Source organism: Bos indicus x Bos taurus, chromosome 16 (assembly GCF_003369695.1).
Source record: "Bos indicus x Bos taurus breed Angus x Brahman F1 hybrid chromosome 16, Bos_hybrid_MaternalHap_v2.0, whole genome shotgun sequence".
Lineage (NCBI taxonomy): Eukaryota > Metazoa > Chordata > Mammalia > Artiodactyla > Bovidae > Bos > Bos indicus x Bos taurus.
This window is the reverse complement of record NC_040091.1, coordinates 3,974,322-4,001,484: the sequence shown is the minus strand read 5'-3', so window position 1 is coordinate 4,001,484 and position 27,163 is coordinate 3,974,322. Positions and strand designations below refer to the sequence as shown.

Here is a 27,163-nt window from a genome sequence, read left to right as displayed (position 1 = left end):
TTCAGCTGGTCCCCAAGTTCCACTGCTTCTTGGGAGGGAATCTCCGTGGCAGCTGGAGAAGGGGTTTGGAAGGCAAGTCTGACCAGAAGCCAGAGCAGGTGAGGAATGGGGCTTCCTGGGGCTCGGTGACACCCCACCCCCGTATTCTAGCTGCACATGCTGCCATCTCCCTTCCCCATCTGTTCCACGCTGACATTTCCTGAGCCACAGCAATGGAGACAAACTGGAAACGGTTTGGTTTTCCCAAGAAGGAGAGGAGGAAAGAAATCATCCCCACACTTCTGTTCTTAGGACAGACACGTCCCACTCTCCATGGTGGCCTACTGATGAGAGCAGATCCGCGGCTGACGCTGCCACAGCTCTCATTCTGGAGCAGCATTTGCTGAAGAGCATCTGGGTGTTCATCCTAACGGAAGCACTGCTCCCTTGTTGAGAGGACACGGCCGTTTTTCTGTCACCCAGCATTCCTTCCTTCTTCTTCTGGTAACTTCGGCCTGACTGTCCTCTGAGGGGGAAATTTTCACTCACAACTCAGGCTCTGTGCTCTGGACGGGACTTTCCCAGACTTGAGGATGCAGGGTATGGCCTCAGCTGACTGCAGATACCAACCACAGTGATTGGCTCAGGGATAAGCACATCACCCAATCAGAGCCATGGAGACCAAGGGAGACTCGTGAGGGCTTCCGGGAGGGAAGAAGATACTCTGTCTGTTTGTTATTCTGGCAGCACCACATAGCTTGTGGTCTGCGGGATCTTAGTTCCGCTGAGCAGGGATCACACCTGGGCATGCAGCAGGGAAACCATGGCGTTCTAACCACTGAACCACCAGGAATTCCCAAGGAAACAGATGTTCTTTCTGTTGGATTTCAATCTACAGGGGAATAAGGCTGCAAATATAGGCTCCTTGCCCCCACAGGATAAAAGCCTATTTGAGAACAGAGCCGAAACACAGGATGTGAAGCAGAGAGAGAAAAACTGAGTCTTCTGATATAATTCCTAGTCCTCAGTTCACCCATGCCTGAAGATCTGTATTGAGCTTTTCTATTATGTAAGCTTATATATCCTCCTTCTGATTTAATCCAAAGGTCAAATGGTGGCTCCTAAGCCAGGAACAAGATTCACTTTGATCTATATGAACAACCACCAGAAGTGGAACCTCAACATGCAGAGGTTCTGAAACCAAAGAGCTTCTCTTTCCTCTCACTTCAGGTTATTTAGGCCCTTCTTCTTTTAGCCATCAGAGGTAAAAAGTCAGAAACAAGACCCCTACATTCATGCACTGCTACCTGGACAGCCATTCTTAGGGATGACATCTTAGCTCTTGTCCTTTCTGTAGTATCCATTCTTTTTTGTTCAGTATCTAAGTAAAACTATTCCCTTTATCACAATCTTCTGAACCCACGAGAATAAGCACCTTCAGAACTCTGACAAATGACAGAAGATCACGCCGTCAGCTTGCTGAGCTCCCGCCCCATCCAAAACCTTGAGTATCTGGCTCCGTCTCAACCCTCACTTCTTTCAGGCTCAGCAGCTGGAGGACTCCACCTCCCTTTTCCTTTCATCATATGGAACTGTTAGTAGCTTTTAGAGCACACTGGCTGTTTCTCACCTCCCTGATCCTGCCAGTCCCTCTAGGTGCCCCTCTCTATGCATATTTCTGTCAACTCAGTCAATGATAAGCTCCCTGAGGGCTCTAACCCCCCAGTGTCTATGGTCAAGCCTAGTGGACAGCAGGCACCCAGGAGCTGTTTGCTGAATGGGTGGAATGAGTTCCACCCACCACATGAAGCCAGCCCCAAGCCTTGCCCTCCCCAGAATACCATGGCCTGAGTGCAGAAACTCTAGATCCAAGTGAGCTCAAGCCCCCTGGGGGTGCGGGAGTGGGAAGAGGGGCTCACCATGTCCCCCATGTGGGGCTGGAACTCAAACTTCATAGGCGGACAGAAGACGTTGTTGTACATCTCCATGAGGCGCTGCTTGTCACTGGTGGCGTCCAGGTTTTCCACGGCATTCTCGATGGCGTCCAGACCCTCGTGCTTTGACTGTTCCAGGTTCAGCTCAGCAGAGAGGAAGGTGCGCAGTGCGCGGTTCAGGCTGGCATGGTATCCTAAATCACAGCACTGCTGTGGAGTGGAGAAGGCACGTGAGCAAACCAAGGACAGCTGTGAGGCTTGGCAGAGGGGAGGGCGGCGCCCAGGGCAGGTCTGATCAACGAGATCTGTGCTACCGGAAGAAGGCTGGCCCTCCATGATCTGGGTGATATTTCTCCATTCTTGACTCCTGGTTCAATATGTAGGATTCCTTAGAGGACTGTGAGGTAGTCAAAAGGAAGAGGACTCATTGGGACAAAACGAAATTATTTAATCATGCTGTTCAGTAAACATGAAAGAGTTGGGGAGAATTTTCTTCTATTTTCAGGTTCTTCTGGGGATACCATCGTAATAAAATTCAACAATAAAAATGCAGCCTGCCACTCCTTCAGGGTTACCGTGATTTCATTACAACATACCGACCAAGTCAGGCTGTTTCTGCATTCAGGACTTAGAAATCAGAAGTGTTGCAAGAGAATTCTACTGAGAGAAATAAAAATGGGGGAGAGGGGCTGACCCTGTCATTATCAACCCCCGCCCCTAGCAAACTCCCAACATTCTAGGACAGGCCATAGTTGTAGATTAGGATTTCTGCACTAAAGCTCTGGCCCAACAGCATTTCTGAGACCAAAAATTTCTAAATATAAGTGTTACCGGGAAAATTCACATCATTTAAGGGATTCTGATTTTTTGAAATAACGTGGGGAAAAAAAATGTATGAAAGATGCAATAGTATTAAAAAAAGCACTGGACAGGAAGTCAAGCAACCTTGGAAAAACTACTCCCCCTCCCTGAACCCATTTCCTCGACTGTGAAATGGAAAGATTTGGCTAGCAGTGGTTTTCAAGCTGTAGCACAGAGCTCTATGGTTCTGGACTCAGGCTGCCCTTAGGAGAGGGCAGCCCAGCTAGTAGGACTTAGAGCCTCCTATCCCCATTTCAACCAAACCAGCTCTGCCCTTTTTTCTATTCAATATATTAGGATTCTGTGTAAAGTCTGATTTGAAGAAAGAATTCTTCTGTTAAAGAGTAAGACTGAAAATATCAGTACTTGAACTAAGCATAATCCCTGAGGCCCTCTTCAGCAATGGCAGTCTGTAACTCTATTCCTCATTCCTCCCAAAGGACCCAGAGATCCAAATTCCTCAGTCACCCATTATCCCCTCTGTTGCTCAAACAGTTTTGAGATCCAGAACTTGAGATGAAATATCAGAGAAGAATCCATGGATAGAGTGAGACCATCTGCCTGATTGCCATTTCGTTCCATAAGCAGGCATCAAATTAACTCTTCCCCCAGTTTCCCCCCCCACCGCCTCCTTCATGATCACTGGGAACAGCCACTGCTGGGGAAGAATGCACCTCTTCCTCGCAGCATTTAACAAGAAGCTCCACGACAGAGTGCTTGTCAGGCTGGGCTCTGGATTCAGTGCCAGTGGGCCCTGGCAGGTGCCTGGCTGTGCGGAAGAACAGCAGTTACAGCTTAACTAGAGGCAGAGGATGGAAAGACATTAAATTCAGTGGGGAGGGAAGCTAGACAAAAGCGGCTGATTGGAAGGCTGCACACGCAGGGGCCCTTTTTCCTCTGGGAGATGCTGCTGGTCTAGCCAAGCCTCCCTTGAACCTGTAAACCTTCCTGACTAGTTCGGCATAGACTCCTGCTGATGAATTTCACGCCTGTAAGTCTGATGAACAGGAGTAACAAGGCCCACACGGCTGAGCAAGTGCGTGGTGGAGGTGGGGGCACCTTTTCAGTGCAGAAGAGAATTAGGGGAGGCAGGCTTCATAACCTTTACATATTTTTAGTAACTCCCCTCTCCTCTCCATTCTCACTACCTGTATCCTAATTCATACTCTTATCATCCTACAGTGCTGTCTGCTTCACTGTTCTAAAATATGGCTTTTGTTATACCTACTCCCCTGCCGAAGAACCTATAATAGCTCTCATTTTTTTTCCTAAAGTAACATCCACCTCCCTCAGTAGGGAAATTTAAAAATGCCTCCATTTATTAAGTGTGCTTACTATATGCCAGTGTGCTAAATGCTTTCTGTATATTTTGCATTTTAATCTGCATAGTGACTCCAGTAAGGTGGGTATTATTTTAACTTTCCAGACTAGAAAGCTGAGGCTCAGTGAAATTAAGCAAAGTTAATGGTCAGAGAAAAGTGTAATTTGTTTTCTATCTCACCATCTAACATCATCTGCCTCTATTTTCTTCTTCAGACTCTTCTGTTCTAATCCAACGACATACTCATTGTTTGGGGTCGAGTATTAGAAAACCATAGGCCTCAAATCAGCTGTATGACTGTTAGCAAGCTACTTAACCTCTCTGAGCCCCAGAGGGGTAACATCCGCCTTGGAGGTTGTGGTGAAGCTAATACATGTTTACTTTTATCTGGCACCATGCAGACCAAACGAACACTGATCACCTGTATCTCCAGATCCACTGACTTTCAGCTCCAGGCATTCTCTCTTCCTGAAATGGTTCTCACTCCTCTCACCTGCTGGAACTGGACCCAGTCTTCAAAATCCAAATCAAATTCTCAGCCTCCAGGAAGCCAGCCATCCCTACAACCCTGGCACATACTGACCCTCCCCTCAGAATGACATCCATCTGCAGCCCTTGGGTGACACAGGACACACTCCCTCATTCTGTAACTTGCCATTTCACGTCAGCCTCCAAAGAGGGCTTGGCCAGCGCCTTACTCTTTCTTTGCATCCCTTACTATTAGGCCTTGCTCATAGCAGGCATTTAATAAGTACAGTTGATTGATCGATGCCAGGAGTACAGATTCTAGCCTCTGAGGAAACAACCCACTCAGGCTGAATACTGATGTTAGTCAAGTGGGCAGTTGTGGCCACTGAAGCCTTTTGTTTTGCTCACTCTGGATGGCCTACAGAAGACACAGAGCTTTTTCGGGGCCAGTCCAGTCTTTATTATAATAACTGCTCTGCAGCTTCTCCGTGCCAGTGCGTGGGGGTCTGACTCATGGTGTGCCCTCTGCCTCATCCATGCCTTCAGCCAACCAGGGAGATTCAGAATAGGTTTTCCAGAGCCTTGGCTACCCACATATCTGAAAGGGCAAGAGCCAGAAACTGAGGCATCAGAAAAGAAGCAATTTCTCGCAAGGCTAGGTAAACAAGATTTGAATATTTCATCCCCGTCCCCTGTAGAATCCCAGTGAGCAGAGGCAGCACATTATTTTGCTCACAATGGGGACAAAGTATGTTTTCCATGGCTTCTGATGAGTTCTGTGGCCATGCTGGGCTCCCCTGGCCATTTCTGGGTTATATAAATGTTTGATGAAAACTCTCTCAGGGGAAATCAAATTTTTATAAGAATTTAATGATAGCCCTTCCAGATGTGTGATGACTTGAACTGACGGTTCATTAACCCTTCACCAGCTGACAGTCTCACCCAGAGATCTAGGGAAGGCCTAGAAAAGTAATACCCACTTCAAGCTCTCATAGAAGCGAGAAATAATTGCCCTTAATAAAATGTCCTGTTGAGAAAGCTGGGTTCCCTCCCGTCCGATTTGGGTGCATATGGTGTCACAGATTCTCTGCCCACACACAGCACTCACCACACTCCATGAGGACAATGCCTGGTTCTTCATTCGTCCATCTGCTTCTGGGGGAGAAAAGTACATTCCAAGGAGCCTGCGGTTCTTAGACTATCTCAAGCCACTTCAGAATGTCTTTTTTGGCCCGAAGTCAAGGTTTTCCTGGTGTGTATCAGATGCTTCAAGTGGATTCCTACAATCTGAGATTAAATCTTATACAATGAAAAGAAGTGAAGGGCTAGTCCTCGAATGGACTGGCATCCACACAAATCACTTCTTTCACTTATCCTCGATGCCTGAGCCCACAATGAGCTTTGACATTGCCAAGAAGGAGGCAGAATGGTGTCCATAACACAGATGGCAATGGACTGGCACAAGATTCATCCCACGTCTCAAAGCAAGTTCTGGATACTGTCACGATCTCAAAGCCAAGGGATAACCGGGCTCCCCACTCACTTCTGCTCTAACTGTTGGTTCCTGGCCATAGTATCTTTTTGGCCATTTTTATGGCAACAGATGAGCAAGAAAAAGCAGGAAACTACTGATACATATAATAACATGAATGGAGCTCAAAAACATCATGCTGGGCAACTGAAGCCAGATTTTTTAAAAAGTATATACTATATAAAAAAGCCCACCTTTGTGAAGTTCTGAAACAGGCAAAACTAATTCATAGTCAAAGAAATCAGAACAGTGGTTGCCTCAGGGTGGAGGACTGACTGGGAAGAGAAAAGAGGAACTTTGTGAGGTGATGGAAATATTCTACATCTTGATAGAGACACAGGTTATAAAGGTGTAAGATTCATCACAATTCTTACAATTTAAGACAAGTTCAATCATTGTATGCAAATTAGATCTCAATTAAAACAGTATTGAAAGGCAAAAAAAGGAAAAAAATCTTGGCTTAGGAAATCATCTTCTTCCTCCTTCTTCTGTTCTTTTAATGAACAGATTATGTACTCAGCTAAGTACTGTAGTAAGCCCTGTATTTATTAAGGTAGAGAAGAGACTTGGTTCCTGCCCTCAGGGAGCTTACAGAGACTAAAAGACCTTCCTCTGTTCTCAGTGAAGTGGCTCTCAAACTCTTTTTGGCCTCCAACTTACAGTAAGAAATATGTCTTATATTGCCACACACACACACTCACACACACCTCTAACATAATAGTTTTACCAAATAAAACTTAACCTTACTAATGTAATGTACCCTGATGTTTTCTTTCCCATTCTACTCTATCCTAGTCTAGTTTATTCATTAAAATAAAATAAGCCAAACTTTCATGATTCCTCTAATGGATCATGACCTGTGGTTTGAAAACCACAGTCCTACTTCCTGTGCTTAGGTCTGGTGCTGCAATTGGCCAGTCAGATAAAAGATGATCTCTCTGTATGTCTATGAATACCTCTAGGGTAAGAATTATTTTATTCTTTTTGTACCTTGATGCTGCAGGGCATATAGTCTCATCCCAAAGAAATACTTACTGAACATTTGTAGAGCATAATAATGTTACAACGCTTTCTTTTTCTTTTTTAGAAGACTAATTAATTTCACTCCAGGAAAAATAAAAGCACAAACAAGAAACAAACGAAATAAAGCAAGAGCAGTTTCACTATCCATGCGGCCTGCGGCACTGCCAGCCTGGACTCGCTCCTAGTGGCCTAGAGCCATGCCCTGGCTAAATGCTAGTGGCTCTCACTCAGCGCCCTGAGGACAGGCTCCGGACAAGCTGCTTCTTTTAAATGATAATAAGGAGCAAAATAGGCTGCTCCTTGGACTGATTTAAAAACTCACATCTGAGGGAGGGTCTGCGAACTGTGACTGACTTAGCAGTACCCACCTCTTCCGCAGAGGTCAGGGTTTTGGTGAAAGGGGAGAGAAAGCTATCCTGGCGGCAAAGGAAAGAGAGAAGGAGAACCCGCAGCAGAGGTGTGGTGGACCGCCCAGGTATGATTTCTGGTTTTTTTTTTAATCGAATGTGAGATAAAAAGCAGAGATGGAACATTAGAAAGAAGTGATTCTCCTCCTCATGCTGAGAACAGGCCTCTTTCCCAACAGTGAGGAGCTGTTCCCGTGAGGAGGAGAAAGGATCCTGTCCAAGGCTCTGACCTCCGTTGAAGGACAGTGTTCAGATCAGCATCAACAAGTAGAGAGAACAAAGCAGGGCCTGAACAGGGATCAGGGCTCTACTTACCCGGTGAACGATGACACTCAGGGCATTAAGAGGCTGATACCTACTGACTCAAAGAGCCCTGGCTGAAGGGAAAGAGAAATCGCTATTTTAGAAACCTCCCCCAAGCAGCTCTGATGTGAGGCCAGATTTAAGTACTCAGTGATTTAGCCCAGTTCTTCAGTTTGCCAGGGGGGTGGATGGGAGACACAGCAGAGTTCCAAACCAGCTCTGTGATAAGCCTCTGGTCAACCAGCTAGTTACACAATGGCCAATCTTAGACCAGAACCACACACAACATGGCGAAATGTGGCAGGTCCGTTTGCAGAGAAACCAAGGTAGACAGGCAAGTATGTGAGGTCTGGCCAGAGGCTCACAAAACTCAGTTGCTGCCTGCTGACAGCCAGAGGCACATATCAGACCTCTGTGAGGAGAACGCCAGGCTCCGCCTGAGGCCCTGGAGACTGGGAGGCTGAGGCTAGCTGGATGCTCCAGGCCCCTCACTCTGATACAGGAGGGAGAGGCAGGGGTACTTAAGCAGCTGCAGTCAGGGCTGGCTCAGAACTGGCCCAGACTGGTGTCTGCAGGTGAGAGCCATTGCAAGACGTAACTATAAGGTATAAGGAGAAGCAGCGAAGAAGTGAAGTTGCTCAGTCGTGTGCGACTCTACGATCCCATGGACTGCAGCCTACCAGGCTCCTCTGAAGGAGAAGCAGCAGCAGAAACCAAACTAAGGCCGACCCGTAAGGCCAGAGACAAAATCCTTATCCCTGTGTCTGCCCCATGCAATACACACGCGCCTAAGATTCTGATCTCTCATCATCTGTGCGTCATATCAGTGAGTATGAGCCAGAGGTCAGGGGCATCCGGGTGCCTTCCTGACCAGGACTCTGATTTGCAGTTTAACTTTGGGCAGGAACTCTTTCGACCCCCTACCTAGCTTTCCTTATCTACAAATTGGAGACTGTAATATTGACCCAAAAGAGTGACATGACAATCAAATGAGATAATACTGAGAACCATTAAGAGATATATAAACTAATAAATAAGACACACTAAGCCTTTAGCTCTTGGCACTCAGTTCTATGGGCAAGTGGCTGATCTAAGGGAATATTTCCTGGGACACACAAGTGCACAGTGGTTGTGAGCCTGGGTTTACTAATCAGACCTAGGTACCAATTTTGCCTCTGTCATTTATTAGCTCACTCTGGGTAAAGTCATCTAAACTCTCTGAATTTAAATATGTAACAATGGAGGTAGTAACGCCTTCCTCCCAGGATTCTAGGGAGGACTGAATGAAAAGAAGTGTAAAGTGCTTCACCTGATACCTGGTACATGGCAAGCCCCAGAGGGGTCATGGCTACCATGTTCATAAGTGTTCTCAAAATGCTCTAAGATGCCCGAGCAACAGAACTGGGGCACTCCTGACCAGATCTTCAAAATCAGGAGAAGGGACCCTGTGTCCCTCGTACCCTTGCACCTTCGGCTTTAAGCACTTACATCAATAAGGTCAGACAGGTCGTGGATGTAGTACTTGAAGACAGATGCATTGGTGGCTTCCAAGGCCAGTAAGTACTCATTCCGGGCTTTAATGGCCTTCAGCTTATTCTCCGTATACTTGGCTTGGCGCTGAAAAGAGAACAGAAGTTCATTTTTACTTTTTAATTTTTTTAAGAGGGGAGACTGTTCTCTAAAAGATAAAAAGTACAGTACATTCAAGAACCACAATTGTGCTGCTACTCCCTATGCGCGTCTGCCTTAAATTGGGTTCTAATTCTGTGTAATGAGATTCAAGGGCATAATGTAGAACAGCCCAGGAAAGGTTAGTGAGGCTCCTACTTTAGACGTGTGCCCCACTTTGGTTCTGTCTGTAAATTCCATCCTCCACCCCTGCACCGCCACCCTGAAGGAGTGTCACCAGACCTGCCGCGGAACGCCTGACACCTGAAGCCAAACCCTAGGTCTACAGTTCCCCTCCCAGGCTTGGGGAAAGGTGACTACTGTTTCTTGTTGGTCTGCTACAGATGCCCAGGTTCTCCCAATAACTAGGATTTCTTTCAGGGCGACTGCAAGGTCACTAGGCGCTGAAGGAACCCAGAACCTCCTCGCTCTGCTCTCCGCAGGGCACGCTGGAAATCTCCTAGCAGTCCCGACTTCCACAGTGTTCCTCCCCAGAGTCCACACACCTTCTCCTTCATCTTCTCGATCTTCTTCACCGAGCTCCTCCGGACATGCTTCTCCTCGATGCGGACGTTGGATGTGGAGTCAGGGGAGCGTGGGGCCTGCCGGTCCTCTTGCTTTACAGATTTTCCAATTTGCTTCTCCTCCTGCTTCTCCGCCTCCTTTAGCTTGCTCTGAGCACTGATGCTGTCGGCATTGTACATGTGATATGTCTTCATGACCTGCAAGACACCCCCACCCCCACCCCTAGAGGTCAAGCCAGTGGGGTCAACTCTTTGCTTTACAGACTAAGAGACTCAGCTGGACCTCTCCTCCATGAGCAATATTCTCATACCCTTAAGGGCAAAATTCATACGTGTTTGGTTCAGCAAACTTTCTATATTAAAGATCACTCCTAAGCACAGGAAAGCAGTATTTGAACTGAGCCAACATGTCTTATTGTTTAAATGATTTTATGTCTTCCACCATAGGATTGTGGAATCCATAGGATTCCACAGGAATCATTTACTCCTATTTATGAACATTTGTGAGCATTTTTACTTTATATGGGTAATTTCTGTGACTAGTCATCTCACAAGACCAAGATAGGAAACATCAGCACTCAGACCCCAAGAGCAAAGCCTTCCTGGGCTGGCTGGGACCCTGAAGGGGGCAGCACAGCACGCAGAGCAGCCCACACTTAGGGGACTTTCAGATACGAAACGGGGAAGCGGAACAGTTCCACACCTGCTTTCTACTGGCCTGTGTCCTGGGGATCTGCCTGGTTCGCTTTATCCAGGTCAAATGCCCTCTCTCACAACAAGAACAGGGCAGCCACCACTTACTGAGCACTGAGTGTACTTCCCTGACTATGTGCCAAGTGCTACGCATGCATTTTTTTATTCTTGTAGCAATCCTGTGGTCTAGACAACAGCCCCAAGAAGACTGTAAACCTGCAGAAAAATTCAGGGAAGAGCCTAAGAAGGAATCCATATCAGGTGAAACTGGAGTTGCCGAAGGAAGGACGTAATATCAAAGGAGAAGATACAACGTTCACATTTTTCATCACAGCAACGGTTTGGAAGTCTAGTCCCTTTTCCTAAAGAGGAGGCTGGGAAGCCTGGGACCTGCCTTCATTTCCTCCCAAACACACCACTTCTAGCCACCAGGTGTCTGCACCTCCCTGCTGGAGCTCTCTGTTTCCACACAGCGAGCCTCTGCTGCTATCTGGAAATTCAAAACGCTTGATGACAAACCAAGTTCAAGAGTGCTGACATCCTGATGCCACGAGTGGGAGAATCAGAGAGTGTGGGAGCTGGGGTGTATGCGTGTGTGAGAGCAGGGACTGAACAACAGAGGCGGACCAGGTGTAATAATAATAATCTCGATCACCTGGTCAATGCTGTGTGTCAGAGGCCTGATGTATGTCACCTCATGTAACGTTCACAACAAGTCTATGAAGGACGTGCTATTATTTCCACTTTTAAAGATGAGGAAACTGAGGCTCAAAGAAATTAACTCTCACATCCAAGGTTACACAGCTAGTAAATAAATCAGAATCAGGATTCAAACCCAGGTTTGTCAGGCCACAAATTTCATGTCCTTAGTCACTGAGCACCAGTGTCTCCCTTCTGTATGGGCCACGGCTGGATTAGTTGGGAAGAAAGGCTAAACTGAGTCAAGAGAGGCTTAAAAAGAGAATCCGGTTTCCATATCAATGTTGAGTTAGAGCCGTAGTCTCAAATGGGGGCTAATTTGGCCCCCCCCCGGGGGAACAATCCCCAGAGAGATTTTTCATTGTCATTCATCTGGCCCCAAATGTCCATGATTCCAAGGCTGAGAAATCCTGGGTTAGAGGAATTTTGTGGGTATGTATACTCCTCCCTTAGCTGGAGGTGGAGGAAGGAGTACAGAATATTAGGATACTGACAAAATCAAAGTGCTTTAGACATTAAATCATGTCTCACTTTCGATGGAGAGTGTTTAAAATCAGTTCCACCTTACTCTGAACCTGACATTTCCCTTAAGTATAAGATCTACTCTGTATATTCTCTACATAGGAGAAGCAATATTTAGCATCTGACAGCATTAAAAACCTTCCTAAGTAATTTGTCTTCCAGGTTTCCAGACTGACTAAGAAGCAAGAAATAGGCATCTGCTATCCTAGCTGAAGAAGGGTAGATAGGAGGCTCCTTTTTCTCTTTTCATCTGAATGTGACTAAGGGATTCAAAAGTTTGAGTGAACCATTATGAAAGTGAATTGATTTTAAGAAAGTGACTTTTTATTTCATGAAGATGTGTGATAAATAAAGAGGAAATGCTGTTAATGAACAGGAAGGACCAAATGAAAGGGGGAGCTCAAAGGCCAACAGGACAACAAATGAAATAGTAAGAATTAACAACGCATATTACTCCTTTCCCCTAGAGAACTTAAAGAACTCACTTTACAAGAGGAAAACACTACCTCGTCTAAGAAACTATAAATTCCTAAGGGTAAGTACCACTTCTTCTTTTGTGTTTTTCTTTCTTCTCCACAGTTAACAAATATGTTATGTACACAGTGGTAGATTTACAATCAATGTCATTGCCCAAATGACTGAATCTCTCCTCTGTGCAAATACAGGAGAAGTATAACTAGGGTCCTCCAACTCAAGGGGAAACTAAGGATAAAACTTGAATAATTGATTGTAAAAAAAAAAATTGTTGGAGATATAGGGAACTCAAGATAGGAGTTGGAGAAATATATACAGTGAAGCAAATACAAACTAGGGGGAAAATTCTGAAGTCTAAATTCTCAGTTCTACAAAGGAATTCACTTTACTTTGAAAAACCAAATATTGAATTCATGTCTTTAATTCTGCTCCCTCCCCAAGCCACACCAAAATAACAGAAAAGAGTTTTTATGTTATTTTTTAGTTATAAACTGAGAAAAAGAATGAAAGCCGAAGATGAAAAGTGGAGCGGCAAGAAGCAACCAGACGAAATCACAGAAACCCTCAGAGGAATCAATGGAAGTGGGATGAAGGTGGGGCTAAGAACAAAAAGTACTGAGCGCCTGAGAACAATCAGACTTCCAGACCTCCCCTGCCCCTCTGCTGGGAAGACTAGAGGTTTATTTTCTTAGGGAGCGTCTATGTCTGGGGACAGCTGGCCCAGCTGAGGATAGGGCTACTGAAACTAAAATAGGAAAATTCTATACTGAATGTTGAGATGACCAGGTCTCTTCACAGCTCAGACTCTAGATATAGGTAGGAGATTAGAAAAGCCTTATATGGGGAACTGCTCACCTGATACAAAAGACCTACACATACTGACATCAGGGCTTTCCCAAGGACACAGTCCAGTCAGGTCACCCTATAGGAAAGACCACAGTTGACACAGAACTTTCAAGCACCATTTAGTGTCTCACTTTAAAATATGAGCAGGCAACTGAAGATTACCAGACACTTAAGGAAAATATCTAATGTGAAAGACCAAGACCAGAACAAGCAATTTGGGAGAAAACAGAAAGTATACAGAAAGAAGAAAACTTCAAAATTAATCCATCAATAATATCCTTAGTAAGATCATTAAGAGATGAAAAGACAATAATCACGAAACAAGAGCAGGATGCAACAAAAAAGGAACATTTAGAGAACAATAGAAGAGCCCTTGGCAATTAGGATTTAATTCAGACATCTCTCCAAAGAGCCTGACTTCACGCCCTTCTTCTGTGTATACACATGAAAGACTGATCACCTCACCTTTTTACTTTTTTACTGCTTTACTTTTCTGTCTCTTATGTTAAAATTAATGCCTCGAGTTCAAGGACATCCCTTACATGTCTTTGTATCCCTAGTGCCAAGTGCTGGGGACTATTAACTGACATTGTTTCAAGGAAGCAGGTGCTAAATTCCACTCTGAAGTGGCTCTGCAGACAGCTGCCGCACCAAATCAAGGGGATATATATTCATGGGTAGTACAGGAGCTTGAAACCTGTGGGGCGACAACAGCTTCAATGTCCCCACACCTCGTCTTTCTTTCTCAATCCTAGGGCTTCGCTGGCTCTTCCTGCTCAGCCAGTCCGCGTGCCTTCCATGCCCCCGCCTTCACCCCTTCCTGTGGGAGCTGGTTGGGCTTTTCCAGATACAGCCTTAGAGTATAACCGAGGAGAGAATTCTGGAGTTCTTTGGGAAGCAGTGTGCTCTGACTTCAAAGGCATTCCTGATTCATCAGTCAGAAAATGAAAACCACTGATACCGTGGCCTACAAACCAGCCAGTCCGTTAGGGGGTAAAGAGCACGTGGAGGAGAATGCGCCCTAGGATTGCTCTCTGAGAGCAGCTGTGGCAAGCGGCCTCTGGCACAGAGTGCCAAGTCAGGAAAATCAAAGGCCCTTCAGGCAGAAAAGAGGAAGGTGCAGAAAGGCAGCTGTCCACTGATGGTGAGCATCTGGGCCTCTTGCCCAGAGGCATCTTTATTTGGGAACACCTGGGTCCTGCCCCTTAGATTACCAGGATTCAAAAATATCTAAATTCTCAACCCAAAGGTAATCAGTCTCCCCAAAAGAGGTATTTGTGGGCATTAAGGACAGATACAAGGAAACAGGAGCACTGAATATGCTGGGTTCCTTTACATCCTTGGTTTCCTTCATCCCATGCTTGCAAATAACTTGGACTGCTTTTCCGAAGATCAAACGAGGGCAAAGTTCCTTACAAAAAGTCCTTCCTTGTTTTCTTCTTAACTCCTCTGAGGGGGAGAGAGACAGACAGAGAGAATGTGTACAACAAGTATCTCCTGGAGCCAGCATACAAAAGTCCCAAGCTCCTGCTTGAAACCACTGTCATGTAGGGTGACAATCACCCTGGCTTACTCAGGACTTTCCTAGGCTCAGCACTGAAAGTCTCATGTCCTGGGAAAGGCGTCAGTCCCAGGCAAACCGAGAGAGAGTTAGTCACCCTAATGCCATGGTACCTTACTCAGACCAGTCCTATACTTATTTTACACTCCAGAAGAAAAAACTTATACTTCTATTCTCTGAACTTTCTAAAGGCTAACAATCTGCAAACTCATCTGACCCTTAACTACAGTCTGATACTTCACGAAGCATGAGTCCCCCAAATGCCCCACTCCCCCAGGAAATGGGAGACACCAGCACATGGAATATGTGGAGATCTGGCTCACAGAGGTCTGGAGTACCCACTAAGATCATACAGCTGGTGGAGACCAGGTAGGATCTGGGTTGCCTAATTCAGGAGACTCTAGTCATTAGAGCAGGGGTTTCAATCTTGGTACTATTGACCATTTTAGGCCAGACAATTCTCGGTTGTGGGGACCTGTCCTGCACATTATAAGATTTCAGTTGCATTCTGACTTCCAGCACCTCCTACTCCAGTTGTGACAATCACAAATGTCTGCAGACATTTCCAAGTGTCCCCTTGCCTGAAAAATCCCCCTGATTGAGAATCACTGCACCAGACTGTTTTGCCTTCTCTGGAACTTTCCATCTCTGCTCATTTCTCTTTTCCTACTGTCTACTGGCCTTAAATAGATTATAAGAGTGTGTACCAACTCACCTAATGGAAGGAGACACCATGCCCAGCCAATTCTTGGTTTGCACACCAGTGGGAGGACCTTATGCTCTGTGTTGACTGTGGCCTCACGGTGGCCAGTGAACACTGGTCAATGTTGGACTGCCTGAAGACTACAGCTGGAAGTGCCACCTTGGCCCTCCTCAGACCAAAGCAGTGAGTTCCAAGGTTTTCTTTCTTACACCAAAACATATTATGTCTTTTCACTTATTTATTAAAAAAAAATCATGGTACATTAGGGGACCAGGATGCAGAGTAAAGCTAACAGATCCCTAGACACTGCTCCTCCTCTGCTGCCTCCAGGTCCCCTGCAGAAACAGCATACTGGATTCAAATTGGTTTGGGGCTTGCTGATTATCCACCCTACTCCTCCCTAGAAAGGGTGACAGCAGAGACCCAAGATGCTTATGGGAAAATGAAAGGATTCATATAATGACTACACATGTCATTTTTTATCCTGGTGAATTATCTGCCAGAAGAAAGGAGTAACAGCTCTTCGTGGTGCCTAGAAGATGCTCTAAAAATAAAGAGCAGAAGTAAAGCATTAAAAAGACCAGGGGGTTCAGGAAACTCATCCAGTCTGAACATGGTTCATGAACATGCTTCTATTTTTAAAAAGGCTTAACTTCATTTGAAAGAAATGAAGACTTGGGAACTGAACCAAAGGGAACCATCTATCTACTTGGCTTCAGAGCAGAAGAGTCACAGAGCAGAAACTGCAAACAAACTGAGCGTCAGTGGAGACAAAACCGATGACCACTCTACCCTATTTACTTGCGTAACAGTTGCCCTGACAGCGTGGCCACACCTCAGCTTTTGGATCAAGAACATGGAATTCTCTGATCCCAAATGCCTGTGATACGTGTCGCCACTGCCTGTCTTCCTGTGAATTAAAAAAAGGAAAGAAAAAAAAAAAAAAAACTATAGTGAATAAGCAAGTAAACACAGGAAATTAATTTTGCCTCCAAAACAGGATGGGGCAACCCTGGAGAAAGACACAAAGGCCTGGCACAGCCCAGCTGGAGAAGGGGCCCTGAAAGGCGTTAGCTGCACAATAGGAATAGTCCCTGTATGGCAGCAGGAATTTCCTTGGTGTGCATGTTTGTTTTAATTACGAAACATAACCAGGACAAAAACAGCCCCACCACCTCCCTGTGCCTGAAGAAACACGCGTCAGTCACAGATACCATGTGCCTGCAGTGCTGGGCACTTCAGAACAGACTGTGTTTTCGCCACCAAAGCCTGGCCCGTCAAAGCCTGGCCCGTCACTGAGGTATGGCCTTTACAAAACCCCAGAGAGTCGATGCAGAGATCTCTCTGCTTGAACTGGCCCCTTATATTAAGAGCATCGAGGACTCTGCTTCCCTCTAGAGCGCTCGCTCTGGTCTCAAACCAGGAGATAAATCCGAGAACTGACGCAAAACTTTGAACAACAGGTCCTTTCCAACAGGGTGTGTACTATTCAAAGAGCAATAGCAATGTAAACTAAGTTCCTTACTATTAGCTTCGGGGTCCCTCGTTTGCTATTCATGAGGGTCAGCTGTGCTGGTGACCTAGACCTTGGCTGGTCTCTGGTGATTAAGCCCCCAAAGGAGCCAGAGTTAGCCTGCATAACTAAAGAGGGATCCTATTTTGAGAAAGTGTTTTTGGGCTCAATCCAGTTTGAAAATAAGAGTGCAAGAAGAGATGGGTGAAGTCATCCCCAGTGGGGATCATGCACTGTCCTCAACAGCTCAGCTCTGTTGCTGACATGACTATGGCCACAAGCTGCCAAATGCTGCTTCCCTCTGCCTGTGAAAGGGCCAAGCAACCCAGCTGATTTACCGAGTAGAGCTCATTCAGGACCTTCATCAGATCGTCTTGGAGCTGCTGGCCAACTTCTTTACTCTGCAAAGAAAGAAGAATGAAGGTTAACTGGGAAACAGAAGGAAGGAGGAGGAGGCAACAAAGGCAAGAGCAGCATTGACTCCACAAATAACGCAGACTCAATTAAGGCCCATTATTTAACCCAGCAAATCAGATAACCACTCCGATCAGGCCAAATTATGGTCGGATTACTCAAAGAGTTTTAATAAAATGAAATGTGCCCCTTTGAGAGTCTAGCAAAGGCAATCGTGTGGAGGGAAAATGGGTTGTAGCCTTTGATTTTTCAATTGGCTGCCAAAGAGAAAGCTACAACCTACTTAGCAATAGTTAGGTGGGATGAGCTTTTTTGAATCCTTGTAGTCAGGCATTCCTGACAATTGTGGAGCAAAGTAAGAAGTGAAATAGGATGAGACAGACATGTGTATATAAATAAAATATCCAAGGACTTCAAAGTACCTGACTAAATAGGAACCTCCAAGCAAAAAGAAGTTATACCTCTTAATTGCTTTATTGGTAGAAACACCAGACTCCCAGGGCAGTGGTATGTCAATCATGACTGGTTGCTGATGTTACTTGAGACTGATAATACACATTGAAAGTGAAAGTTGCTTAGTCGTGTCCGACTCTTTGCAACCCCATGGACTGTAGTCCATGGAATTCTCCAGGCCAGAATACTGGAGTGGGTAGCCTTTCCCTTCTTCAGGGGATCTTCCCAACCCAGGGATCAAACCCAGGTCTCCTGTATTGCAGGTGGAGTCTCTACCAGCTGAGCCACAAGGGAAGTTCATAATACACATTAAGAGTCTCCAACAGGTTAACCTTAAGCAGTGGTAACTCTCAGATTCTTTGCTGCTGCTGCCCAGGGCTGGCATCTAACTATATGGGGAGAAGGGCAGAAATAAAGAATAAGGAAGCAGGAAGGAAATAAGAGCCATGCCTTTGATACTGAATGTTTATGCAAAGCCCACGAGAGCAGAAACATAAAACTGACTGGCATCACCAGGTTATTGAGAGGGAAAGCCCTTGTTTAATCTTCTGCCAGCTCCTAGGTCTTTCCTACTAAAAATTAGATACCAACAACACCATTCTAATAGGTGGTAAAGTACTACTCCCTGGGACACCTCAGCTCCCACGCAAAGAAATTCCTTGACATCCTCCATGTCAGACACATAATTATTTAAGAATTTGCTTTTTTTCAAGACGTATGACTTTAAACATATTTTTTTTCTGATTACAAAAGGAATATATACATTTATTGCAATAAATAAGAAAACTCAAAAAAGAAAATGCAACCCTTAATTCCTACTCCTAAGAAATCACCACTTCAGGTTTGTTATACATTTTTCTCTCTACAATGTTTATGGAATTTGGATTGCATTATACACACTGTTAGGGGGCTTCCCTGGTGGCTCAGAGGGTGAAGCGTCTGCCTGCAACACAGGAGACCCGGGTTTGACCCCTGGGTCAGGAAGATCCGCTGGAGAAGGAAATGGCAACTCACTCCAGTACTCTTGCTTGGAAAATCCCATGGATGGAGAAGCCTGATAGGCTATAGTCCATGGTGTTGCAGAGTCGGACACGACTGAGCAACTTCACTTTCATACACACTGTAACTTATCCACTTAGACATAAGCTGTGAATATTCCCCTATATATTATTCTTCCATAGCATTATAATAAGATTATATTGATGTAGTTCCTATACTCTTGCACATTAACTTTGCATACAAATTTTTATAATAAAATGTGCTGCATTTAATTACTTTGTATATAATTTACATACACACCTTGATTATTTTCTCCTAGAAGTAACCTTGCTGAGTCAAAGACTGCTAACTTACACCATTAAATTGCCCTTGGGAAAAAATGTACCCATTTAAAATACCACCAGAAGCATATAAGAATGTTCTTTTACTTTTTTTTGTCTTGAAAACTCTATATGGTATCCTCTTTTAATTTACAGCCCTTTGATTCTAGTGAGCCTAAACTTTTTTCTTACATGCTTAGCAGTCATTTTCACTTTTCTTTCAGACTTTGCCACTTTTCTGTTATGGAATTAATTATGGAATATAACACATGTATGACCTTTGTTGTGAGCAGACAGGAATTTTTACACTTGGTAGTGTGGAGAGGGATAGAGGGAGCCCTGAATTAGCAGTCATGAGGCTCTTCTCTTTCTAGCTCCTCCACCATCAAGAAGATAACTTTGGACAACCTGGTCATCTCTCTGGACTTCTGTTTTTCTTTCCAAAGAATGAAAGTCTTTGGCTTAAACATTCCTAAGTTCTTTTCCAACTTCTGCCATTTTATAATTTTTCACCATCTCTTGCCTGGCTTATTAGATTCCAACACCAGCCACTTCAGTGGACAGTGGGTTGGCCTTCCTCCATAGAGTAGAAGATAATGAGCAGGTTCTCCTCTGGGACCAAGATGCTTTACAAAATGGATGGCTTCAGGAGTATCTTGCCAACCTTAAATTTACTATCCCCAAATGACTCTCGCTCAATGCCCTCAACCGCTGGAAGAAGCCACAAGAGGAAACGCCTTTCATCTAGGATTCCCATCACGAGCAGAGCTGAGCCCCATGAAAGTAGCAGGGCTCCAAGGAGGTGAAGTGAGGCGAAATGACTCAACCACTAGTCTCAGAGTCAGCAACAAGGCCAGGAAGTGACCACGAGTATCACTGGCAAAGGCCCTGCCCTCTGGCCTCCAGGCCAGCCCCCGCTGCCCACCTCCCAGCCTCCCCTACACCTCCTGGTGTTTCGATGGCAGACGGTCCAGGAGAAGGCTCCCATTCCTCTACCCTGCTGCCGACCCATGACTTAAATAACCTAGCCCTCCACAGGAGATGGGATGGGGAGGGAAGAAAAAGCATGACCAATAGAACAGCAATTAAGCCCAGGCAGATGTTTCCTTTCCTGTACTGATTAGTTGGAAAAGGACCGACTCAACTGTTATCCCTGTTTATTTGAACAGGCTGCTGAAGTGATCCTGACTTACTCTCCTTCTGGCTGTGGGCTGGGCGGGGAACACATGTGTTGTCAGCCGGGTTACAGTTATGAGAGAGCCCCCCACCATCGGGAGCCACTCTGACTCGAGGGGAGAGGCAGGAAATAGCCTGTACCTCTCCTTTCACAGATGAGAAAAGGCCACCGTTCTCCATTTCTGAAACCTTAGCTGTGTGCCTCTGGGGGCCAGTGTGGCCCCGGTGACCTGAGAAGGGCTTCTGTGCTGGCGTCGGCCGCGGAGCGGTTGTCAGAACGGGGAAGCTCCAAGGGGGCCCCACCCAAAGACAAGGGGGACATTTATTCCTGGGAACAACAGGGCCTGGTGAGGCCGTGACAATGTAGGCTGTGGGGCCTTTCCGTTTCCTATGAAAAACAGCAAGGGGCTCCGAGGCAGGGAAGAGAGAGAGCCTACAGAGCAGGCTTTGTGAGCTATCACACAGCCTGAATCTCTTTTCTTTAAAATTTCTTGGAAGAGAATGAGTCATCTAAACATCGTAGGAAACCAAATAGAAGTCGAGGGAAAAAATGACTTTGGGCAAAGTTTTTCTCTTAAATGTTTGCATAGTAATCTTTGCCTGGAAAAAAAGAGAAGATGCCTAAATTTAGACTAGAGATGTGGCACAGTGAACAATGCTGGTTCTCTGGGGGGGAGGGCCCTGGTGTGCCCAGGCGGGGGCTTTTATTTTGACACTCACCACAACTGTTTGGCCGCGTGTTTCCCAGGCCCCCCACCCCCACCCCCTGCCTGCCTGCTGCCGGGGCGGGGCTGATCGGAAGGCAGCGAGATTGCAACAGGGCCTGCCAGCTGTGTGCTTACAAAATGGGCAGGGAGTCCTCCAACAGATAACAGCTCTGGACAACAGAACCGAAACATACAGCCTCGTTTCCCCAAGACCAGCAAGTTCTGAAAGCTCCTCACCCACAGCAAGGATACAGCAGCAGAAACATAAGGAAACATGGGCTGGGCTGGTGGGACACTGGTCCCTTAGCTTTGGAGCAATATATGTCCCTGAGCTGGGATGGGCCTTGTGTGAGCACCTCCCAAATAACACTGATTAGGAAAGGGTTTTCAAACCAGTCCTCATCAGGGAGGTTACCTGACTCTCTATGTACTTACTCAGCACCCACGTGGCTTGGCAAGCTGGAGAGGAGGGGCTGTGGCTTACTGGCTGTCAACCTATACTACAAAGCTCTATTATTTGATAGGCACCAAATTACCCCTTATTTGTATGAAAGAGAAAAAGAGGAAGACATGTCTCTGCCATGTGGTGAGAGCTAATTTCAGCTCCGTCTCAAGGCTGAGCCTGTCAGCAGGTAGAAACAGTAGGGTCATTTAGTTCTTCGCCGATTAGCTTGTGTCAGCAGATTTCCAAGAAAGAATCGAATTTTCAAGGGCATATAGCTCCCTCCACCAGGGCTACCCTCCTCCCTACCCAAAAGATACTTCTGAGACTGACTGTTAAAAAAATGTGAAACTGAATTTACATGAACAGATTTCAGAGGAAAGAGACATGAACCCTATACAAAGCTCTGGCAGCAAGAGAAGTGTCACCAGATGGACAGTGACAGTTTCAGGGGCACTGGGGCTCACTACTTCAAAGTGGCCAAATGTCAAGAGCTAGAGCTATGCCTGAAATGTTTTTTGGGGGAGGACAGGGCTAAAAGTAATGGCTGTGCAGCGGCAGGGCCAGCACTGGGTGACAGTGGGCACTGTGTCTGGCCTCGCCCCAACCCAACTCAGCCCATCAAAATAGGTGGTGCAGGGTGCGGCAGTGGGCATGCAGGGTAGGGGGATCTGGTCAGAGCTCAGGAGTGACTTCTAGATTTCCCTGTGGCCACACTACTTGTGGCTGTGCGGCGGGACACTTTCTACCCAGCTTTCACTCGCTGACTAAGATACCACATGGTGGCTGTAGCAAGGTCGTGCTTTGATGATACTCTGGAGAGCCCACGGTAGCATAAAAATACAAATATACTGAACTGCAAGACATATAGAGAGGGAGGCTAGGAGCTGCCGTGAAAGAAACACCTTGAAGTTCTTCTACCTTCTGAAGACAGAGTAGAACAGGATTTCTAAAAATACATTTAAAAAACTGTAATCCAGTATAATGTGTGTGTGTCTACAGTAAAAATAGTTTATGTGCAGTGCTTTCTGATATTTCCTATTCTTTTCTCTTTTCTTCAAGTTTTTAATGCTAGTCAGAATTTACTAAATTCATTTTACAATTAATCAATGAGTCATTATACACAGGTTTAAAAAGACTAGACCCACAAATTGTGGCATTGATAAAGAAAATAGTGGAAGAAGCTCACCAACCAAGATAAGTGCTATGTAACTTGGCCCTCAAGTTGGCTAGTTACATGCTTTGAAGAAGGTTCAATTACTAGCTGCTGGCAAGGTGGGAAATGCTGGGTTTTAAGGAGTGATCTCTAAGAATCCATTGGCAAATATTTATAGAACATCTATTATGTGTCAAGAACTTGTGGTTTAACTGGAAATATAGCAGTATACTGAGCTTCTCTGGTGGCTCAGTGATAAAAGAATCCGCCTGCCAATGCAGGAGACGAAGGAGACATGGATTTGATCCCTGGGTCAGGAAGATCTCCTGGAGGAGGAAATGGCAACCCACTTCAGTATTCTTGCCTGGAAAATCCCATGGACAGAGGAGCTTGGCATGCTGCAGTCCTAGGGTTGCAAAGAGTCAGACATGAATGAGCATGCACACACAGCAGTATACAAAACAGTTTAAAAGTTTACAGTCTATTGAGAAAGATGGACATGAAGCTGATGTCTGAGCCTATGAGAATGCCGCTCTTCCAGTCTCAAAAGCATTACTAGAGATGGAATTCTTATCTTAGTTTTCTAGTTCAAGAAGAATTTTTTTTTTCTACCTTAGCCAAGAGGTTTCTACACTTGACCTAACTCCAGAGCAAGTTAGAACCTAGCTTGCTAGAAACAGAAATGTGATTTCAAAAAATCTTGCTACTACATAGCAAAACTTTTCTTTGAATTTGCCTTTCTAAGTTACTAATAGGTATTTCCAGTTGTAAAGATATTGCATCAGTATAAGTGACCCCCAAAGCAGTCACATTTCATTTTTAAAGAATCCCTTGAGCTTCTCAGCATCATACAAACTAAAAACTCACCAGGTTCTCCTTCACTCAGAAGTAGATGAGCATAGTTAAATTCCCTCTGTAACAAGAGTCATATTTTAAAAGAAAATGTCAGAAGCCTGACACAGTCTGAGCCACATTATATCCATCTCAGAATTCGCCTTTTGAAATACACCTGGTTTCTCAATTAGATTCCTGTTTATCTAAAGAACTTAATCTTAAGAAAATCCCAAAGCTACTAAAATATGAAACCACCTAAAACTAATGAAAGAGACAGACTCTAACTTTAAACCTGATTTCTGTCTTCCATGGTGCCCAGCCCACTGCTTTGCACACAGTAGCCAGTAAGATAACCAGTTGCTGAATCAATTAGATAAAATTTTAGACTTACACATCATGCTTTCACAGAAGCTACTCCTCAGGCAGGACTGTAGCTAAATCCCTCCAATAGAGAGGCTCTATCAACCACAGGGAAGAAGAATTTTTGGTTTTTCTTATACTGCTGCTGCACAATCTATTCCCCTCCCCAGTTTCACTAATAACAAAAGTAATAATAACTCTGCAAGAAATAAGCAATTTTCCTACAGGAGAGGAGTAGATGTTCAGCAAAAAGGAAGAAGTCGGTGGGGATGGGGGTCAGTGGCTGTAGAGGCAAAGTAAAAAGGATAGATTTATTTTCTATCTCTCTAGGTAGATTACACAGAAAAGATCCTTCTCAGATGTACAACTGCGACTTAGTTCAGTTGGGGTGATAAATTAAATGTCTAAAGGTAGGACAATCCCTGCTGCCTAGGTCAGAGAAGACAAAGAATGCCCACTACTAAATTCTGGTTTAATGAAATCCAAGAGCGTTCTCCTCTAGGGCACTTGTTTCTGAAAGCCATTTCCTTAAGGCTTTCCCAGAAGTTCTGGAATGTATGAGTAGTCAGACTTAATAATCCACAGTAACGCTAGTAGGCCCTGGGAGAAAATCCATTCTTTGCTATGACAGTGAACTCTATGGATTCAATTTCTACCTCCCATGGATACTTACTGTGCTCTGTTACAACAGACTGGAGCCTCCTATCAGGGAAACATCTGATTCAGACAAGGCTGAGTCCCACTGGACTAAGGCAGGGGTGGGGTGGAGGTGGGGGACAGGAGGAGACTGAAGGCCCTCTGCTCTCCCAAGACCTTGGAATGATACAATGTATTCATAAAACACAACCCTATAGCAATCGGAATGTCCTCCCATGGTTGTTCCAATCTCTTGGAATGGACTATTCTAGTACTAGGAAATTAGAATAGTAAGTAAAATTTTAGAATAGTAAGTAATATTAAGCAGAGACATTACTTTGCCAACAAAGGTCCGTCTAGTCAAGGCTATGGTTCTTCCAGTAGTCATGTATGGATGTGAGAGTTGGATTATAAATAAAGATGAGTGCTGAAGAATTGATGCTTTTGAACTGTGGTTTTGGAGAAGACTCTTGAGAGTCCCTTGGACTGCAAGGAGATCCAACCAGTCAATCCTAAAGGAAATCAGTCCTAAATATCCATTGGAAGGACTGATGCTGAAGCTGAAACTCCAATACTTTGGCCACCTGATGTGAAGAACTGACTCATTGGAAAAGACCCTGATGTGGGGAAAGAGTGAAGGCAGCAGGAGAGGGGGATGACAGAGGATGAAATGGTTGGATGGCATCACCAATTCGATGAATTTGAGCAAGCTCCAGGAGTTGGTGATGGACAGGGAAGCCTGGCCTGCTGCAGTCCATGGGGTTGCAGAGTTGGACACAACTGAGTGACTGAACTGCACTGAATACTAAGAAAACAAGCTGAAAGTAATATCCCTTAAAAGGAAAGAGACAAGTCCGAGGCTTCGTTTCTTAAACCATCACTGTGATCCTTCTCTTGGCAAATCCCCATCTTTAACTCTTCAGGATAATGATCTGTGGGAGTGGAATGGTGTCTGTAGGTCCTGATCTCCAGTGCTAAAGGACTCCTTGAGGTCATGTTGAAGATGAGTGATCACCCCACCCCCAGGCAGGACACGAAAGGCATAGAAATGGTGTCTGGATGACCATGGCATCATTGTAGAGATCAGTACACAGGGGACAAAACACGCAAAGGCAAACAAGCAACATGAGAACACAAATCTCTCAGCAGCTGCAAAATGAACTCTGGAGGAAAAACAATGGGTTGGAACTCAGCAAGAAGGGGGAGAAAAGCCAGACTGGTAAGCGAATGTAAGCACATGCCTACAATAAGGAATTCCAGGAGCTGGGGGATAGGAAGAATACCCCTGTGGCTCCCAGATGCCTGGGAGGAGGTTGGGAGAATAGGGGTTAATAGAGCCCATCTGAAAGTTGGCAGCGTGAACATGGCATGCAGGGCAGCCTGGTAGGAAGCAAAACAGTCAGCAGCACCCTACAGGAAATGCCTGGGGCACTGGGACAATCGCTGATTAGACAATTTAAAGAGGAACCTGGCAGCAAAGTCAGTTCATTGAGGGATCTGTGTACTTCCCATACTTCTGGAATGGCCTTAGAATCCCACTGTCCAGAGAGTAAAAGGGGAGCAGGGGGTTCCCTTATGAAGAGAGCATCTTCTTGACACTTCAGGTGCCAGAGTTAGACCTGACAGGAGCATAAAGCCAGCTCTGGGAGACAGAGTCCTCACTGGCAGATCAGGAAGCATTTCCTTGGGGCTGGGTGGAGCTCTGAGTGAGGACAGGTCTCCTCATTGACAGCGGCAGTCTGCACCCCTTAGTCTCTGTCCACACTGTGTCCACACTCGCAGCTACGCCTGCCCGTTCACAGACAGTTAAAAACATCTACATCCTTGGAGGAAGGCACCCTCCCTCATCCCCAGTGAAAAATCAGTGAATTGTAAGAAAGAGGATGCACAGAGTTTGGAACTGATCATTTCCAATCTCCAGCTCTGATTTCTCACCTAAGCACGTCAGTTTTTCTCTTTACTTCAGGCTTTATAAATTTGCCAAAAAGAACATCTATCTGCCTGCGGGTGCTGGGCACAGGGCCCACACGTGTCATTTAGGCCAGGTTCGTTCACTGTCTTTTCAAGTCTCCTATATCTTTACTGATTTTTTGTGTTTGTTTTTGTCTAGTTATCTATCGTTCACTAAGTTAGGTGTATTAAACCTCCCACTGGGGTTGATGATTTGTCTGTCTCTCTTTTTGATTCTGTCCATTTTTGATTTATATGTTTTAAGGTTGCCTTATTAAGTATATACTTTTTCCTGGTAACTTGAATCTTTAATTATTACAAAATGTCCTTCTTTATCTCTAATAGTTCTTTTTTGCATTAAAATCTACCTGGTCAGATTTTATCACAGCTATCTTTTCCCATCATTTTGCTTTAACTCTTTCTATATCCTTATATCCTTTCTTTTATAAGCAATTATATACTTCAGTTTTGTTTATTTAAAATCTGTTTTATTTTTATTTTGCATGAATCTATTTACACTCATTGTGATTACTGACACATTTAGGCTTAAATCCACCAACCACCTAGATGCTATGTGTTCTCTTTTTCTCATTTTTTTAATCTTCTTTTTTCCTTCCACTGGGAAAAAAATCAGTAAAAGTAACTCTTTTTGGTTTATCCTAAATTTTTTGACAGGTGTGCAAAAT

General features: G+C 45.1%; 1 protein-coding gene across 8 annotated transcripts in view; it reads right to left on the bottom strand.

Annotated features, from left to right (window-relative positions):
• Positions 1 to 27,163, bottom strand: part of SRGAP2 (SLIT-ROBO Rho GTPase activating protein 2) — a 254,834-nt gene that overhangs the window by 61,665 nt on the left and 166,006 nt on the right. For 6 of the 8 annotated variants that reach the window (XR_003514847.1, XM_027564312.1, XM_027564314.1 and 3 more), the window contains exons 5-8: positions 17,369 to 17,431; positions 10,002 to 10,217; positions 9,316 to 9,444; positions 1,899 to 2,123 (exon numbers count right to left, since the gene is read on the bottom strand). Coding sequence is in view for 7 of the 8 variants with exons in the window: in XM_027564312.1 (XP_027420113.1) it covers positions 1,899 to 2,123; positions 9,316 to 9,444; positions 10,002 to 10,217; positions 17,369 to 17,431 (633 nt within the window). In the remaining variant the exon portion in view is untranslated. The remainder of the gene's footprint in view (positions 1 to 1,898; positions 2,124 to 9,315; positions 9,445 to 10,001; positions 10,218 to 17,368; positions 17,432 to 27,163) is intronic. The other 2 variants (XM_027564311.1, XM_027564313.1) reach the window with 1 other exon arrangement.